The following is a 17652-nucleotide window of genomic DNA, read 5'->3' on the forward strand; positions in this document are numbered from 1 at the left end:
GAACCATGAAAACTTTTATCTGTGTCCTTTCTACTGCTCTTGCTTCTAGGAACCATTTTTTATCTGTAAAAAATTAGTCAAATCAGTTATCCTCTTGACCACAAGTGGTAATGACATTATGTGACTATCTGGCATTCAAAATAAAGTATACAGGTCAAAAAAGAATGAAATACACATGAAGAGATAAGAGGAGGAAAACAAACAAACTAAAGAGGCCATTACAGCACTACAGCACAACAGCAAAACAAGAAGTAGCATTTCCCTTCCCCTGAGAGGACATGTTTGTGCTAATTACCTATTACTCACCGTGTGAAGGGGCTGCTCCCTGGGGACTCCGTTTACCAATAAGGGAGAGGACAGCAGGACCCTCTCAGGACACAGGGCCACTCTCCACTGACCCAAGGCTCAGCGTGATTAACCAGCATGCACCTGTACGGCTGTCACAAACACACCACCTCATAAAGAAAACCGAACCCCCCACACCCAAACTGAAAAGCCCAAATACCATCCTTTAAAAACTGATAAAGCCCACCACCACTTCAAACCCACATACAGGCCTCCAAAGCAAAGCTCTGCCAATTTATTAACAATAGCCACAAAAGCGGTGCAGTATTTCCGTACTGGAAACACGCAGTCTGAGCAGTACTAGAGAGGACCCACAGATCGTATTGTAATCGGACTGAAGGATCCCAGGCCAGGCAGGATGAAACTTTCCAGCGATGTAAAAGAAAGTGCATAAAGCTGCGAGCCTTAAAAACAGCAGGAATAATGCCGCTTTCGGCCCCAAAAGCGATCTGTAGCATTGTCAGAACAGAATCTGGGCACTTTTTGACACTTCATTACTGTGTGCCAGTCACGCTGCATGGCCGCCAGCAATCGCAGCCTGTGAAGGCGAGGGAAGGACAGGTTCTATCAGTTCCTCCCAGTTTCCATCCATCCGTCACAGCGTCTGCAGAAAAGCAGGCGGCCAAATGAGGCTCCTGCTGTTTTCTGAAGGAAATTGTATCTTTTATCTTTAAAACATGGAACTACATCAATATGCCAGCAACTTGAGCACTTACATTCCTGGTTATTACAATCTGTACAAATCTGTCTCCAGGCCTACACCACTCAATGCTTGTGGAGGTGTAGTACTGCCCATGATGGTTTCGGAAAGGCTCACAAATTTTAATTATCACGGTGAACGTCTCACCCAGAAGGAGACAGAAAGAACTATGAAGTAGGCCTAGTTTTGGACTTCACAGAAAGAAATGTACTCGTATCTCAGTATATCTAGACCGATATTAGCACATATGGTAAAAACACACCATGACTGAAAACATAACCTTCATTATGTTTCATTAGCAACCTTCATTTAACAAAGCCTTCATTGTTTGTTATTACATTACATCTATTTAGCAGACACTTTTACCAAAAGCGACGTACAAAAGTTATTTTCCATTATATGTACCATTTCCTTAAAGTTTAGCATATCTTGATTTAAAGTAATTAATCAGTTGCTCCTTAACAAAGGAGTTTCATTCCATAAAATATTAAAATAAATAAACAATAGACTCCTGCCATAAATACATCCCAACACATGAATACATGCTGAAACATTGTGAACATCGTTTACCAGATACTTTCAAAAATGTTATTTTGGTCCTCTTCTGTTTTAGAAGTGTAGTTCGGGTGAATGCAAATTAATTATGCAAACTAGCGGACGGAGTGTAGCACAGTGGGTAAGGAACTGGGCTTGTAACCGAAAGGTCGCAGGTTCGATTCCCTGGTAAGGACACTGCCGTTGTACCCTTGAGCAAGGTACTAAACTGGAATTGCTTCAGTATATATCCAGCTGTATAAATGGATACAATGTAAAATGATATATTAAAAAAGTTGTGTAAGTCGCTCTGGATAAGATGTAATGTAATTATTGTTTCCACAGGTAGTGATATCCCTGTAATGGCTCAAAGCCAAAACACAGCTGAACACCACAAATGAAAAAGTGCTAAATAGAATCACACCCACTACAGCAAGCAGCAACCATTACCACTGCTTTTCCTTTAGGGTGGTAGCTAGTTCAAATGTTTTATGGGTAACTAATTGTTGTGACAATTAGCTAGTGTGTGCCAGTTTTCTGGGAATTCTGTGAGACACAGAACTTCCTCAAGGTCAGAGGTGTTTCAAGACAATGAATAATGTTACGATCTATTTTAGCTAAAGGGTTCTATGTGTGAGGCTCCACCAGCCATGAAATTAAATAATGGGACTGTGACAAGAAACCAAATCAATCCAAGGAAAATGCTGGTTAAGATAAAAATAAAATCACCCTGAAATGTGCACATCCTAATTAGTAAATGTAACACATGGTCTCCAGAAATAATCCCATTTTAATCATCAGTGTGACGTATTTGTCTTGTCATTATCACTTTCTGGAGGAAATAACTGCAAAGAAACTTCACACCAAAGCAGAAACCTGTCAAACAAGAAATATGCTGAAAGAGCTAACACTAGCGCCCTCTATCTGCGAAAGAAGTTGCTATGATTCTTATTTGGTTTGCCTGCATTTTATATGGAATATTTGAAGGCAGAGATATAGCAAGTGTACATTTTTTTTATAAATTATAAATTAGCCCTATAAATGATCAGTCTATGTGGTAAGTGGCCCCTTACAAAGCACAAGATCTTCACCCTCTCACTATAACATATTTCTTGGGGAAAGTGCATAACTGCAGTACCTACCTCACTTCAAATAATACTTTAATGGCTACTCAAAATACTATTAATGGTTGGGTATACAGCACTGTGCCAACATTTGGGAAAGGCTGCAAAAGATTTACCAAGCTGCACTTACAACCCCCTGGTGGAGAGCAGCTGTATACGCAGCCAGTTTGCTACTTAAATAAAATTGCACTAGAATGCTCATACAGATATAGAAACACTAAACCATGAACTATCAAAGACACATTAACACCCAGGGTTAAATCATTTTTTAATTTCAAATACTGTTATTGTTCTATAGAATATATCAGGAGTTCTAGATGGCTGGGGTTTGTACTTTTGGAGTTTTCCCATTGACCACCTGGTAAAGAATACTGCATGCTTAAGTATCTGAAAGGATTCACACACACATGCACACATACATACACGCAGAGCCCAGTTCCTCATAACTGGTTTGGCACTGGGATTTGTGTGATCTTGACTGTGACTGTGTGTGTGTGTGTGTTTGTTTGGGGGGGGGAGGGGGGTTAGGGGGGTCAGAGTGTGGGTGAGACAGAAAAGACAGAAGACAGGATGTGTCCATTTCTTCATTAAGCAGGCCGTTGGATTGACCTTCTTTGAACTAATCGAAACAGTGACCTTCAGATTTTTTAAAATTTTTATTTAAAAGAAAATATACTGAAGTCAGTTAGAAAAGGAATGCTTTAAAAATTTCCATATAACTACTTCCTAACTTTCACACTTTTGAGACAACCTCACCAATGAATAAAACACACTGTTGCAGCTTTGTTTTTATGTATGAATAGCAGTTTTCAACAACAGATTCTAATAAAGTGCCATTTACCTTAAAAAAAGATATGGAATTGGTCCAGGTGTAATATTGTGCTGGAATTTAAGTGCAAACAACTATGACCTGGCCGTGTTTATTGGTTTTTAGTTTTTGAAACATTTTGTCTATTGTCTGTCAGTCCACATAGTCTAAACATGTATTGCAAGGTAATTGCTGAGGTGCTAACTCTGTAGCATAGAGGTTGTACGTTCAACTCCCAGGAAGGATCCAGTAGCCTTTGTTGCCTTTAGGTACACAAATTAAATTACTCCAGTAAAGGCTCATCTTTTACAAATGGATGCATAATTGTGCAAACACAAAAGATCAAATTATAGCAAAATGAGGATGGCTGAAAAATAGTACTATTGTGTAGAGATGATTTTTGGACCTACCTGTAAACAAGCAAAATCTCTGACTACGACCATTACCTGACATTAAACAGGCAGGTGTATCTTGTACCTCGTAACTTTCCCCACACAGATGTCTCTCACATCAGGTCAGTGCCTACTGGAGTTTTCCTTCATCATTACAAGGTAATATTTGCACATTGGTCTCATTTAATGACTCATATTCATTCATCATACAGATTCATTATCAAGATGATTCGCCAAATGCACCACGAGCACTTGTTTGGCAAAATAAATAAGTAATGCCTACACATGTAAAGTTAGTAATTTAAGAAGAAAAAGTTTTTTTTTTCTTTCTAATTCTTCCAATTTGTCCATTACTGCTGAACCTAGTGTGTGAGACAATCCCATTTAGCATCGACTGTTTTTTGGAACCCTACCATTAACGCTTTTGGGCTGAAGAATTTTGGCAGAAACCGACAGCCACGATTTTAACCCAATGATCAGTGTAACAAGGAGCTGTTCTGGATCCAGGGAGATACACTCTATCACTGGCTGACATCCTGAGAAAATCCCATCATATAACTTCAGGCCCAGATTACTTAAAAGGAAAAAATTACCACCTGACATATATTACCGTATGGGTGGCTGTCGTCTGTGCCTGTTCTCAAACCATTGTGCACACAGGATAGACTCAACATCAGTAACCAGCCATTCATGAAGACCTACCCTCAGACTCATCTCCTCTTAATGTTAATAAAACAGGAGAGCAAGCTGTTTTCTGGGATCAGCAAAATTACACTTCTCATACAACTGAGAATTCAATTAGCAGTACAGGACCAGTATTGATCGGGTGCATTTTCCTTATGCCTGGATCCTGGAGACCATGTGGTAGAGCAGGAAAAAGACTACCACCAGACCACCAGACACATAGCACAGGATCTTCCTGTTTTCCCGCCCAGAGCGCACCATGGTGGAGAACCGCTTCACACTTCCTGTCAGCAGGCCTGTAGCGCTCAGGAAGTTGGAGCCCTTTTGGAGTAGAAATTATGTGTCATTTAACCAGTGGTTCTCATCCCATGGCCAAATACACACAGTTTATGGAAAGGGCTGATTTGCAGACTAATAAATCTCTTTAATTGTCCTGTCAATGCCAAAAGTGAATGAGCCTGAGAGGCAGCCATAACGCACGAGTGACTCCAACCTGAAAATGTCTTCTTGTCTACAGTTCGAGGACTGACGACTAAGCATTACCTGGTAAATTCTCAAATGGATCCCCAACCAATACAGAACGCAAATATCTTGAGTTTACATTTCATTCATTCATCCACATTTCATTCATTCACAACAACGCTTTTAAGCGACCTTTAAATATGTTGTTTTCCTGCGGCTCGATCTTACCATGCCGTCCAAATATGAATTTTGTTCTTCAACGTCTTTATCAATGTCATACGCCAGCTAAAACACCAATACAAGGAAAAATTGAATTAATGTCGTGAACCCACATCACGTCAGACTAGCCAACTGTAATGCTAAAGCCAGCGCTGCCGATCTCATATTATGATTGACATATTAGTCTAAGTTTCCTAACATTAATTTCTACAGCAGTTATAAAATAAACCACGTAAGTCAACGATTACCGATTTCAGTCTGGAAACCTTGGATGCCAGATTATCCGCCAAAAGCTTATTTTCGGCGTCCAACATATCATCCACAGCCCCATGTCCTGGTCGCAGCAAAACAAAGCGTTAGTGTTTAGAAGAGCTACTACACTAGCCAACAAGTCAGACTGGTTATCTAGACAGGTAGCTAACGAGCTAGCGAAGACTAATCCGTCGAGATAACTTCTAGGCAGCTAACTAGCTAGGCGTTCGAAAACGCTTTCCCTGGAAGTGTAAAATATTATGCGACTTAGATCTGTCATAAGTGTTTCCATACGATGGTATTCTGTTTAACGAATTTACCCAAGCAACAACTAAAACTTTTTTGGTAAAGCAAGCCGGCTAACGTTAAATATCTAGCTGGCTACAGGTTTGTATAAAACGCTGCAGCTGCTTGCTGTCCAAACTGAACGTTATCATGCCCAGTGGTAACTAATTGCTAACACTTGGACTTATAGCTAAACTAATATTCAAATTAAATAAAAAAAGAAAAGCTTTAATATAACCTAATGAAATATTGATTTGAAATCCGCCGACGTGTCAATTACCTCTACTCCAGTCTGCCATCTTTGTTTACCATCTCATTTCTGAACACGTCAAAGGCCCATTTGGCTAACGGATAGATCATAGTCTGCCATCTACTGCTCTGGAGTGTACCTTACTAGGGACGATAAGCAGGACGCCATATGTTCGAAAAGCTCTCCAGGTACATCAGGATATCTTCTAAAACCAGGGGAGTAATCAATACTCGCTCATCCCTAGTAATCATCATATCATCGAAAAAGATACATATAAAAATATCAGTGTTCGTGGAAATAATTTAGAGCTGACAAATTGACTTTCAAAATGAAACGGCATAATTCTTACACTGTTTATTGTGTCTGTTTTTGTCAGGTTCTTCCTGAATGATAAAGAAGAAACGCTGTGACATCTCTCCAAGTGCCAGCATTACCCAATACAGGTATGTGGTTTTCAACTGCTGTACAACTGAACAGACAGAAAACAAACATGCTGACTTGCGTAGTCACTGCACTGAAGTACTATGCACCAGGCAGAGTCAGATCACAGGCGTCTCCCCTATTGACCACAACAGTCAATATTAGACACCAGAGTGGGGAATGTGCTGGTGAATGAAGTTCCCAGGGTGTGCATTGCGGCACACTAATGCTGTCCACAGCCGTCTCTGGCTGTCAAGATTATATATGCACCCTAAGCTCTTGTTTTCTGATATTGTATACAACTAAGTGTGTCTAATGTGCGTGCACTTCAATGAGCAACACTGTTTTAAAGGAAGCAGAAGACCTTTTAATTTGGTATGAACGGCAAAGAACAGTACAGACTTACAACACAGGAGGAAAAAAAGTGACATACTGTAAAAATATTTTGTGTATAGAAATCATTACTCCTCTGAATAAAGTCACATGATGAAAATATTTTTTTGTGTGCAGCTTTTTACATTTGGTGATGCTGGAGCATGTTCTCGCATGAGGCTTCAGTCACAGCTGAGCTCTACTCCAGGTAGCCCATCACTATGTTTTCAGCCTTCAGCATTCGTCTGGCTTTCCTCACGACCACTGGCTTCAACCTTTGGAATCCTGCAATGGAACAGTAGTATGCACAAGTACATATTATATTTAGTATAATAAAACACAAAACAATTCTATACATACTACTGTAAGATTTTGTCAGTCAAAAATGTAAACAGTATTCCATTCAGTGATCTAAGAACAATTACTCATCAAATGCAGAAGTGGAAAAGCCCAAATCTTCCTCATACCCCCACCTTCCCCACAACAACAACTTTGTCTTGCATTAGAAAGAACTGTGTTCAAATTCCTTCAAATCCGTCATTATGGAAATAGCTGCCAATTGTGCTCATTTACTTTTTGGTAAATGAGGTTTAGCAGATATTTACTGGTTCAAATAGGATTTCTGCATATATTTTTGTCTTCAAACGTATCACCGTGTTGCCTGTGGTAAAGTGATAAGGCTTTACAATGGCAGAAATGGGGGCATTCATTCACTGCTGTTTGAAGCAAGAAAGTATGTTTCAACTAATGCCAAAAAGCAGGGTGTACAGCAACATTATGGTTCCAGAGACTGTGCATACAGATTCATTTTACAGTTTTTATTCATAATAATAAATAGAAATGAGTTTTTATATAGTGCCGGTACTTCTTTCTTCCTCAGCTCTCAAGCAGGGGGAACCCTTCATTCCCAAGGACCCCTGTAGTTATACTGACATAGGAAATCTTGCCACAACTTCCTGGGGTGCAGTGGTCTCAGGTTGCATGTGCCATAGCTAATACCAAAGTTCTAACCAAAGATAAATAAACAGTTTATCACAACGTTGTATTTTTGAAGATTAACCTGGTAACATACACATGCACATTGTCTGGCGACTTAAAGTTGTCAAAGCTGCTTTGGAGTTGCTTTAAGTTGATTATTTTTTTGCTTTAGACCACAAATCCTGAATGCCCACATCACTTTAAAGTCATAGCTTGAGGTTAAGTATCGTCCTACTGGCTGAATGTATGACTGTTAACCACTTTCAATTGTGCACTCATATTCAGTTATTTTCTGTACGACACACCATGGGAAAGAATATACACAGCAGAAATGTACAGCAAGCAGATAAAGCTATACATACCTTTGAGAACTGTGTACCAGTCTTTCAAACCTAAATTATATATACCATCCCCATCATAGTCAGGTGCCAATCTTCTGCCATCTGTAAGCAGTCAAACATACTAAAACCATCAGTCTTTTTTTTTTTGACGCATTCAGAAAATTAATGCAGACTTCAATTTAGACTACAGTCGCTGACTGTCGATGCAGTAGCGCTGGAACCTCCCCACCTCTATTTAAGCATCTAATCTTGAAAGCATGTGCAATAAATAAAGCTTACATTTTCCTTTCAGGTACATCATTGACTGTGGGCCCCAGTTGTTTGCATTCAGTTTATTCTGCTAGAATCACATCACAGACAGTAATTATTGTCTCATTAATAATAATAATAATAATAATAATAATAATAATAATGATAACGACAACACATTTACATAATGCATTACCTTCACAGAAGAATGTGATTCCACCACCAGAAAAATAAATGCGATTGTGCAAGTGCACATAAATCTTCTTGTCTTCTTGGAAAAAATTGAAGATACGCATTACTTGCTTGTTATTATCAAGTTAGAAAAATGTGAAATAAGTGAAACCGCACACTTACCATTTTGGGAAGAGCGAGCGTGGTTTGTAGTCAAAACTACCAAGAGCATCTGCAGCTTAAACAGCGTTACTTAGCTTTTTATTCTCGCGTGAAAACTTGGAACAACGGGGTCTCGAGTTCAATACTACCCCGCCGTGCGATTCTGATCTGGCACTAATGCAACCACTGCAGGGAGGTGTATATATTAAGTGAAAAACAAAAGCTTACGTCAAGACTGTAGGGGCAACGAACACGAAAGGCAGCACACTGGCCTGACTTAATGTGCTATGCCTGCTCCTTTTGTCTTAGTTTACATTACATTACAGGCATTTGGCAGACGCTCTTATCCAGAGCGACGTACAACAAAGTGTATAACCATAACCAGGAACAAGTATGACGAAACCCCTAGAGAGAAGTACCGGTCCAAGTGCAGGGAACAACCGCATAGTTCAACTTGGACCCTGATGGTTAAACTGATTAACACTAACAATGAGAACGGCAACAACGCAATCTATGGAAAAAATACAAGTAGTCGTTAAGACAGTTAATGCACCTAGTCACCTACGAAACGGCTGCCTAGTTACAACCCTAAGTTTAGTCATTTACAGGGGGGAAGGGAGGGAGGGGGAGAGGTGCAGCCTGAAGAGGTGAGTCTTCAGTCGTCGTTTGAATTTTAATGTTAAAGTTTACATTTTTGCCTGTTGTCACCATTTTGACAAATGGTGATTTTGACTTCCAGTGACATCATATGTAATGGTGCAGTGAAAAGTCATAAGGGTGTCATCAACAGGGACACTTATTGATCTCTACATCTCCAATGAGAAACGCTGGGGTATTAGCACTATGAATATTCATTTATCTCTTGGGGGATATACTGGGGCGCTAGCACCATGAAAATTCATTTACCTCTAATGAAATATACAGGGGTATTAGCTCCACCAGTGAACATTCACCACACACCTGTGCAAGGATTGTCTTTTTTATTGCTCTGTTTTCTTTAAAAAAAAAATAAACTCACAAGCTGAAAGATTCTGTATTATCCTTACAATTGTAATTGCTATTACATAAAATTGTTCAAGTACCTCAAACTTTTAATAACATGCTTAGACATTTTTACACTTGAGATAAATACTATACATTAACTAGTATTGCAGGAAAAATTAGCAGAAGTAAATAAATACGTCTATGCTACATAAATATAACGGTCCACTAACTAAACCAAATAATTAGGTACAATTATAAAACAAAAAGGCAATACTATAAACATAGCATTTTTAGATATATAGAGCATACATCATTCAAATAAAATGAATGCAAATAAGATACATACAATTTCTTGGTAGTCAAGAGACCAGTTGTTTTGCCTTGAATGAGGCTAGGCTTGCTAGCTCCCGGATTTGAATATTGACTGGACGATCTGCGTCAGGCACTGGCCAAACTCCTCCAAAATCATTCTCTCAGCTTGAGCCTCGGTGTGGCCCTCCTTTTCGGCCTCCTCAGCTTGAGCCAGAAGACAGACACATGTTGTTTCTACAACTCTGAGCGTGAGACAAGCCAGAGGACACCTATTAACACACAGATCGATGGCGACCAAAGAAAACAGAGAAGCATCAGCGATCGTCCGTGACTGTGAGCAACCACGCCACAAAAAGAAAGAAAGAAACAGATGCTGGGAAGTCCACATACTGGTATTTTAAGCTTAAGCACAGTTTTTTCAGTTAGCGTGGTATATTTGATTTGCATAGGTATCCAGGTCAGCTTGCAATGCATACATTCCAACCAAAACCTGGAAGGTATGCGGTCTTCTGCTTCATTCATTTTTTTATTCAAATTAAGATCAGAAGTATCTGATCCAAGTTAAAATAGCTGGAATTTCATGCAACATTACCTTCTGTTATTCACTTAAGCACTGAAGTCATACAAAGGTCATAATTAATCCTCTACAGCAATAGGTGGAATCCAGAAGATAAGATATTCTTCAGTGTGTGAGGAAATGTCTAAATCTCAATGTGAAACTCACTGATTTTATTATTAGTGTTTCTATATGTCAGCTTCTCCCAAATGAAAAACAGTACGTACTTCTGTGTGGGGTGCGGTAGAGGGAGGGTCATTCCAGATTCCTTCCAAGGGGACAGAGGTGGAAAATCCCAGTTTGGAAAGTAAAAGTCCTCCTAATATTTTATTCCAACCACCAGGATTTGCTAATCAGCACACTTGTTCAGCCAGGAGGCAGAACTAATGACTGAAATCAGTTAATGGGTGGGAAAAGCATATGGCAGGACTTTTATTTTCTGACCCCTGGTCTTTACACCAATGTAAGGGGGTCCCGACATTAGCACCTTAGTACATGATTATGTCACAGTCACATGCCAGGAAGAAGACCAATATGAGACATAAGTACGGACAGAGTTAAGCACCAGGACAGAGGAGGATGCCTGAACAGGCAGATATCTTACTTCTTCTGGCATTTGGCTATGGGGTAAAAGCCGGGGTCTGGGAGATCCATGCTGCCGGCAGACACCACGGTCTGCCGCTCAGGACTCTCGTCATAGTTCCTGCAGCTCACACACTTGCAGATAGAGGAGCACATGATCTTCGCCTGCGTGATACATTTCAACACTTACAGACACTTCACTTCCTGCCATGCAGACATGCAGATGACATGCAAATTTAAACAGTCAAGGAAATACATGCAGCCACTAACAGTTCCCTATTCTTTCCCCTCTCTCCCTCAGTTTGGAATCGCCCATCATTAAATACGCCCGTTGCACACTTGCAATGCTCTGTGTTTAAGAGGGCCACACGGTAGCACACGCTCCCTCTGAACCACATGCAGCCGGCCGCTGCAGGAGGAACCCTGCTGAATGAGACTATTTTCTCTGGGTGATGCTATGCCCACATTTTGGGGGGGGGGGGGTTGTGTCTTGCTTTTATTGGGGGAGGACAGTGAGGTCCTGCAGTCAGTGAAGTGGGACAGTGGGGCCCTGCTCACATTTGGGTAGTATAGTCTCATATATTTTGTCCTTGATTGTCAAATCTTTTACATTACATTTATTTAGCAGACGCTTTTATCCAAAGTGAGGCACAATACTGCCTGGGTCTATAATCTGTTCTGACTGAAGGTACAGAGTATCACAGAGCCCATTAAACACTGTGCTCAATCACTCTGCCCTCCTGTTTATTCTAATATGCCACATTCCCACCTGCCCACAAACACACCCCCCTGCATGTCACTTTCAGCCTAGCCCCATGCTACCATAGCAACCAGAACAGCATCACTGCACCACTCCACTGGGTTCTCTCGTTCCTACAAATTACATACAATCCCTAGCACTTCCGGGCAATGAAATGGTAAAAATAAAAATGTATGCTGGCTGACTGACTGATTGGCTGACTGACTGACTGACTGACTGACTGGTTGATTGATTGACTGACTGACTGACTGCCTGCCTGCCTGACTGGTTGATTGATTGACTGACTGATTGACTGACTGACTGACTGGCTGACTGACAAACGAACTGGCTGACCGACTGACTGACTGACTGACTGATTGATTGACTGACTGACTGATTGACTGATTGACTGACTGACTGACTGACTGGCTGACCGACAAACAAACTGGCTGACCGACTGATGACTGGCTGACTGATTGATTGATTGATCTGCACCTCGTAGCACTCGCAGTAGTTCTTCAGGCACCCTGAGCGCTTGCAGTTGCAGCCCTTGTTGTGGCGCCCTTTAATTTCGCCCCTCTTCCCGTTGCCGATCTTTGGCCGAAACGCTTCTGGATTCCTGTCCAGGCAAATCTGGGTGGAGGGGGGGGGGTGTGGCACACAAAGAAAAACTGGCCAGTGTGTACCGGTATTTCAGGCCCTGTTCTATCCATTTATCTACCTTTTTTACCTGCCTCATGCATAACAAACCTTTTAGTTGTGCATATATTCATGATGTACAAGAGCCTCACATTGGGTCTTAGTGATTTAATATACAGTATCATAGCCTCGTGTCACATGACCTTAATGGCTTTATTATACCATGACCTCATGTCTTATGCTTACTGTATGGCTGAATGATCAACTGCTCAGATCACAACAAATAACAATTGCATTAACACTGGTGTGACACATAGGCCCCTGAGCTCCATTGTCAGTTATAATAAGAGTACATATGTAATGAGAGTAACAGTAATGGTGGCACCGACAGGCTCCTCATACCTTAATAGCCTGATACCTCTCGTACTCATGCTCAGTGTTGTTGTAGCAGTTGATGCATTTGCAGTTGCTGCAGATGTCACCATTAGCAAAGCAGTCACAGTACCTATAAGGTTCAAAAATAAAATGTCACCTTTTCACTACCAAGACAGCTCCAGCGAGGTTAACACAAAAAGGGGCCAATAGAAAAATTACAACAAAAGCATCACAAGTATAATATTTTAAATAGAAATTGTGAAAACAAAGGCTTACAGCTTTAGACACTGAGATTTAGTACAGCTGCAGGGCTTCCTTGACTTTGCATCCCAGTATGTGGCAGAGAACCTGGATCAACAGCGATTATAGGAATATTGTCAGCCATTATTTTTCACAGTACGGTAGCAGCAGCAGCATGTCTGCTGAAATGATGGCATTAATGAGCTCTCTTACCGAACGGGGGACATTTTAGGCTGGCTGTCAGGATACACAGGACAGGGTGTCTGGTGGAACTGTCAAAGAGAAACATTAACACTGAGGAAAGCTCTCTGGCTGGCTCTGTCTCTCACTAAACAGCATCAGCAGAAAAGCAGACTCTGATAAAGCTGTTTGCTGAACTTTACCTATGAAACCTCCCTCCTTATCTATTTGGTTCTTGTATTGAGTTTTAGTTATTGTTACATTTCACTACATGTTATGTTATGTTACACATTGTGTGCTGTGAGAGCAGGCTGGAGTAGGGAAGGGGCTATATAGTGTGTGTGCAGTGACAGCAGGCTGGAACAAGTGAAGACCTGTGCAGGATAAGTCTAAGCTACCTGAGAGAAGCACGGCCCAGACAGGAAGTTGTAGCCGGAGTTGAGGGAGCTGAGGGAGTTGAGGGAGGTGGGTGGGACGAGTAAGGTGGTTGTTGGCCGGATGAGGGGGAGGCTGGGCGGGGCCAGGTAAGGCTGGGGGAGCACGGGGCACAGTCCTGGAACACTGGAGGGCACCACTTTGCCCATTTGGATCGCATTCACTAAATGAGCAAAATTAGCCTTCAGCATTGCAAATATAGCTAGGCAGTACACTAACAACTAAGACATTTATACCCAGCACGGGAGTGGGGGTGCTCACAACCTTTAAGCTATGCTTACTGAAGCAGAAAAAAATTACCTGTATAATGTAGAGAACAACCTCTCAGTTTAGATATTGCACCTGTATGAAAGTCAAGTTACTAAAGCTTAAGCAGTCCACCCTGTCAACGTATGCAAGACATATTAGCAAAGGTGTTAGTTTATGACTAAAAACTCATATATGTTTAAATTACTACTGGGGGCATAACAGGGTTTAAGAAAGTGAACTGTAATCTGGGCTCTTTTTTCACAGACCGAAACACATTACGTTGTGTCAACTGCTTTTTTCCAATTTAAATCAGCAACTGCAGTAATCTTTATATCCACTAGGTTGTGTCAAACACTGCAAAACAAACGAAACTGGCGCGTAATAGTAATACAACAGTATAAGAACAATGGAAAATAAAAATGAAATATTAATCACTGAAAATCATGTATAATGATACTGCTGATGCTGACCTTTCTGGAAAGGGGTGCCAAACTCAGAGACATCCCCCTGAAACCGGGGTTCAGAGCTGGACCGCATGTAATTAGGGGGTTCACAGTGAACCATCTGCTGCCCGCTGTCGATGCTCCTGAGGACCTGGCCCACAATGAAAACAACCGTTTCAGAAACATACCGTACAGTAAGTGCAGCAAGATAACTTTTTACTCCAGGTAAACTCCACAACATTCAACACTTGCTGATCTTGCCAAACCTCAAGCATCTGAGCCAACCGATGACAAAAGCTTTCTGTCCATTTCAGAAATGTAATTCACCCCTAGAAATGTGTTTGGCATATTGTGCATTGATAGCTGTTTATACTAATGCAATGGGGCAGCAGATGGACAAGGTTCTCACCTGGCATGCAGTGGCTCCTGGCACTACCATACCCTCCTCTGGTGGGTCAAGGGGCTTCAGAAACACAGTCATTGATGCCTGTGGACGGACAATATGGTTTAGGAACTTTCCCCATCCTATCTTTTCCCATGCCCAATGCACAAATCCACACACATGTGAGCCCCATCACCTCAAAACTAACCACTCCACCCCAAACAGACACACACAACAGGCCCTAAACACACTGCTTGCTTGATCTTACAGGTGGACACAGGTCTGCCCTGCTCAGGGGTCTCTGCTCAGGGAGATGGTCCTGTCTGAGGAAGCCCTTCTCCAGTGAATTCTCCTCTTCACTGTCTGGAATAATGCTGGCTATGGCACCACACAGCTCTGCCTGGGACAAAGCAGAGCGCTAGTTAATAGCCAATCAAAAACACCGCACACACAGTGACCTTACCATGCCACCTTTCAGTGAAAACAGCAGCTCTCACTTCACACATGGAAAACATAAATGTCAAACACACTTTGACGGATGTTAACAGTATTTAAACAAGATATAAAAAATGCATTGATTAATATTTTAAGATTTGTTGAAATGCATACCAACAGACACATGTCTGACACATAGTGAAGATTGAATATTTGGGTGTAAAAATCGCCACTTAACCTACACTTGTATTACAAAGCACAAAGAGTGATGCAAATTACAAAACTTAACTTCAACAGAAAATCTTGAAGAAAGGGTCAAACCCTCATATGTTACTACTGTTACTACTCACTATCAGTGACCATACTTTTCCCAAGTCAGCACATCTCCAAATTGAGGGGTACTGGGAGACCTCAGCTCACAGGATTTGCTACTGTGTGGCACTGCACTTACTGACATCATGCTGAAGTGGCCCGCCTTCTCAGATGTCCAAGAGGCACCAGTGTTGCCAACAGGATACCTGGTTCCCACACTGGGAATGGGATCTAAAGGGAACTGGAAAGGGCTGGACTGCAGGAAGGAGAAGTCGGCAAAGGGGCCGGAGGGGAACTGGGAAAGTGTGGGCTGAGGGTTGGGTGGAGGCACACTGTGGAACCGGGCTCCAGTTCCACCATTCTCCATGCTGTGATGACAGCTTGGCTCTCTCTCACTTGGGGTGTGGGGGGTAGCCTGACTGCCATGGCTTTGGGAGGGGGACATCACAGCCACATCGCTGTGCATCACCGACTGCTCCTGTTCCTTGCAGCTCTCCATGCCACTCTGAACATCAATCACACGATTTTAGTTTAGAACAGTCACACATACACACGTTCTGAATTTACAGTTGCCACGAGGAGCGTCAAATTGATACGGCGATGACAAGATATAGAGAATTGCTTGTTTTTGTAACAAACAAAAAAACGTTACTAACTTTTCACGTAGTTACTCAATATGTTTATGATTGTATTATTCACAATACCCGCGGCGCGCAACCTAAACAATTCACCTGGTAATCTGCTAAAATATCTAGCGACATAGCCTACTTTGTCCGTCTCAAGGGCAAGACAAAACAAACTGCTTCTCCAATTACTAGCTAGGCGATTAGTGTAGCTGGTTAGCTACAAATGTAGTCAATTAATCAGCAGCCTCAGTAGGCGACATCCTTACCCAATTGAGGACAAATATCAACACACCAACTTTGGTAAGCTTACTCAGATATTTCGCTATTTGTTCAAGAACTTCGGTCGTCGATCTTGTGGCAAATAGACGTATTCTCTTAAACTTAACCCACAGTTTAGCTAGCTTTGAAACGACTGGCGCTAGCAAGTTACCTTCCACACGAAAGTTTCAGTCACCTTGATCTTTTGTCACGCGACATGTTACTGAGGCGCAAGACAAACGATTTATCCTGCGCGTGTACACTCGAGCTCCAACCTGTATTGAAGTAACCACGTGCCAACCTGCGATGGGCGACTATGAATGGTGGAATGTGGAATAGTGCGGTAAATCTCAGAGGAAGAGGTCTGTGGGGTGCAAATAATCCCAGTGAAACATAATAATGAATAGTAATATCGCAAGCGATTGGCTACAAACGTTGATACTTCATTACGTTTACTCCTCGTGTGAAAAGTCTTATAATTTCAACAGTAAAAACCAAGGCTAGAATAATTTTAATGGTCTGATATAGGGAATGGCACCGTTAGAAGACGTGAATTGTCATGGGTCTAATTTTTAAAGTGGTTGAGAGTCCTGGTAAAAGTGATAAAGACACTACCCATGTATGCAGTTATCTTAAAAGGGATTATTTGTGTCATAAATTTACTACGCAAACCAAAAATTAAAAAATGAATACCTAAAAATGTATTGCCTGTGCAGTATCAGAAAACCTGGCTTCCTGTCTCATCATTTGTATTTTAATACAGAATATTCTTACATTAAAATACCAAGTCAAGTGCATACTCTTGGTTATTTAAGTTCTTTAAGTAAGACCAGTTTTCTTTACCAGCAGAAAACATAGCACATATGGTTAAACATCTCTTTCTAAAGAGAAAGGCTCTTTTGTAAAATTAATTTTTATATAATTTGCTTGTACCCCATACCAGCAGGAAAAGAAATATCTGTGCATTACAGACAAAACACATAATATTTATGTAATACAGCTTCTTTTCTCCCTGTATTATTTTCATTTTTCAATTAGGACGGATTCACCATATGAATATAAATAGCTACGGTATAATCAGATTAAAACAATATTTTCATGTAAAACCAAAAAGACAAAAAGACAGAAGACCTAAACTGAAGCACAACACTCAATTC

General features: G+C 41.2%; 2 protein-coding genes and 1 long non-coding RNA gene across 8 annotated transcripts; all 3 read right to left on the reverse strand.

Annotated features, from left to right (window-relative positions):
* Positions 1–3344: 3344 nt before the first annotated feature.
* On the reverse strand, positions 3345–6217 carry LOC135255644 (BET1-like protein). The gene is made up of 4 exons (XM_064337093.1): positions 6086–6217; positions 5517–5602; positions 5278–5334; positions 3345–4908 (listed from the first exon to the last, which is right to left on the reverse strand). The coding sequence occupies exons 1-4, from the start codon at positions 6102–6104 to the stop codon at positions 4741–4743; spliced, it is 330 nt and encodes a 109-aa protein (XP_064193163.1). The 5' UTR covers positions 6105–6217; the 3' UTR covers positions 3345–4740.
* Positions 6218–6811: 594 nt separating this feature from the next.
* On the reverse strand, positions 6812–9059 carry LOC135255645 (uncharacterized). Its single transcript, XR_010330228.1, has 4 exons — positions 8612–9059; positions 8446–8506; positions 8188–8268; positions 6812–7132 (listed from the first exon to the last, which is right to left on the reverse strand). It is a non-coding gene; the product is annotated as an uncharacterized LOC135255645 (long non-coding RNA).
* A 652-nt stretch (positions 9060–9711) lies between these two features.
* On the reverse strand, positions 9712–16825 carry tesmin (testis expressed metallothionein like protein). 6 transcript variants are annotated; one of them, XM_064337096.1, is made up of 12 exons: positions 16668–16825; positions 15751–16116; positions 15133–15264; positions 14892–14969; positions 14510–14633; positions 13754–13953; positions 13389–13447; positions 13212–13283; positions 12963–13065; positions 12417–12554; positions 11205–11347; positions 9712–10313 (listed from the first exon to the last, which is right to left on the reverse strand). In XM_064337096.1, the coding sequence occupies exons 2-12, from the start codon at positions 16108–16110 to the stop codon at positions 10133–10135; spliced, it is 1590 nt and encodes a 529-aa protein (XP_064193166.1). In that variant the 5' UTR covers positions 16111–16116; positions 16668–16825; the 3' UTR covers positions 9712–10132. The 6 variants fall into 6 exon arrangements, with proteins under 6 accessions (XP_064193166.1, XP_064193168.1, XP_064193167.1 ...); XM_064337098.1 differs by having other exon boundaries at positions 16692–16806; XM_064337097.1 differs by having other exon boundaries at positions 16548–16672.
* Between the last annotated feature and the right edge of the window lie 827 nt (positions 16826–17652).

The sequence above is a fragment of the Anguilla rostrata genome, chromosome 5 (genome assembly GCF_018555375.3).
Source record: "Anguilla rostrata isolate EN2019 chromosome 5, ASM1855537v3, whole genome shotgun sequence".
In the NCBI taxonomy this organism is placed as follows: Eukaryota; Metazoa; Chordata; class Actinopteri; order Anguilliformes; family Anguillidae; genus Anguilla; species Anguilla rostrata.

Coding starts and splice junctions, on each gene's coding strand:
- tesmin (XM_064337094.1), bottom strand. CDS start 16,372: ATGTCGCTAGATATTTTAGCAGATTACCAG. Junction 14,970..15,132: donor GGGCAGACCTGTGTCCACCT/GTAAGATCAAGC, acceptor GTCCGTCCACAG/GCATCAATGACTGTGTTTCT. Junction 11,348..12,416: donor ACTACTGCGAGTGCTACGAG/GTGCAGATCAAT, acceptor TGTATCACGCAG/GCGAAGATCATGTGCTCCTC.
- LOC135255644 (XM_064337093.1), bottom strand. Junction 5,335..5,516: donor AGGTTTCCAGACTGAAATCG/GTAATCGTTGAC, acceptor TTGGTGTTTTAG/CTGGCGTATGACATTGATAA. Junction 4,909..5,277: donor ATTCATATTTGGACGGCATG/GTAAGATCGAGC, acceptor CTACTCCAAAAG/GGCTCCAACTTCCTGAGCGC.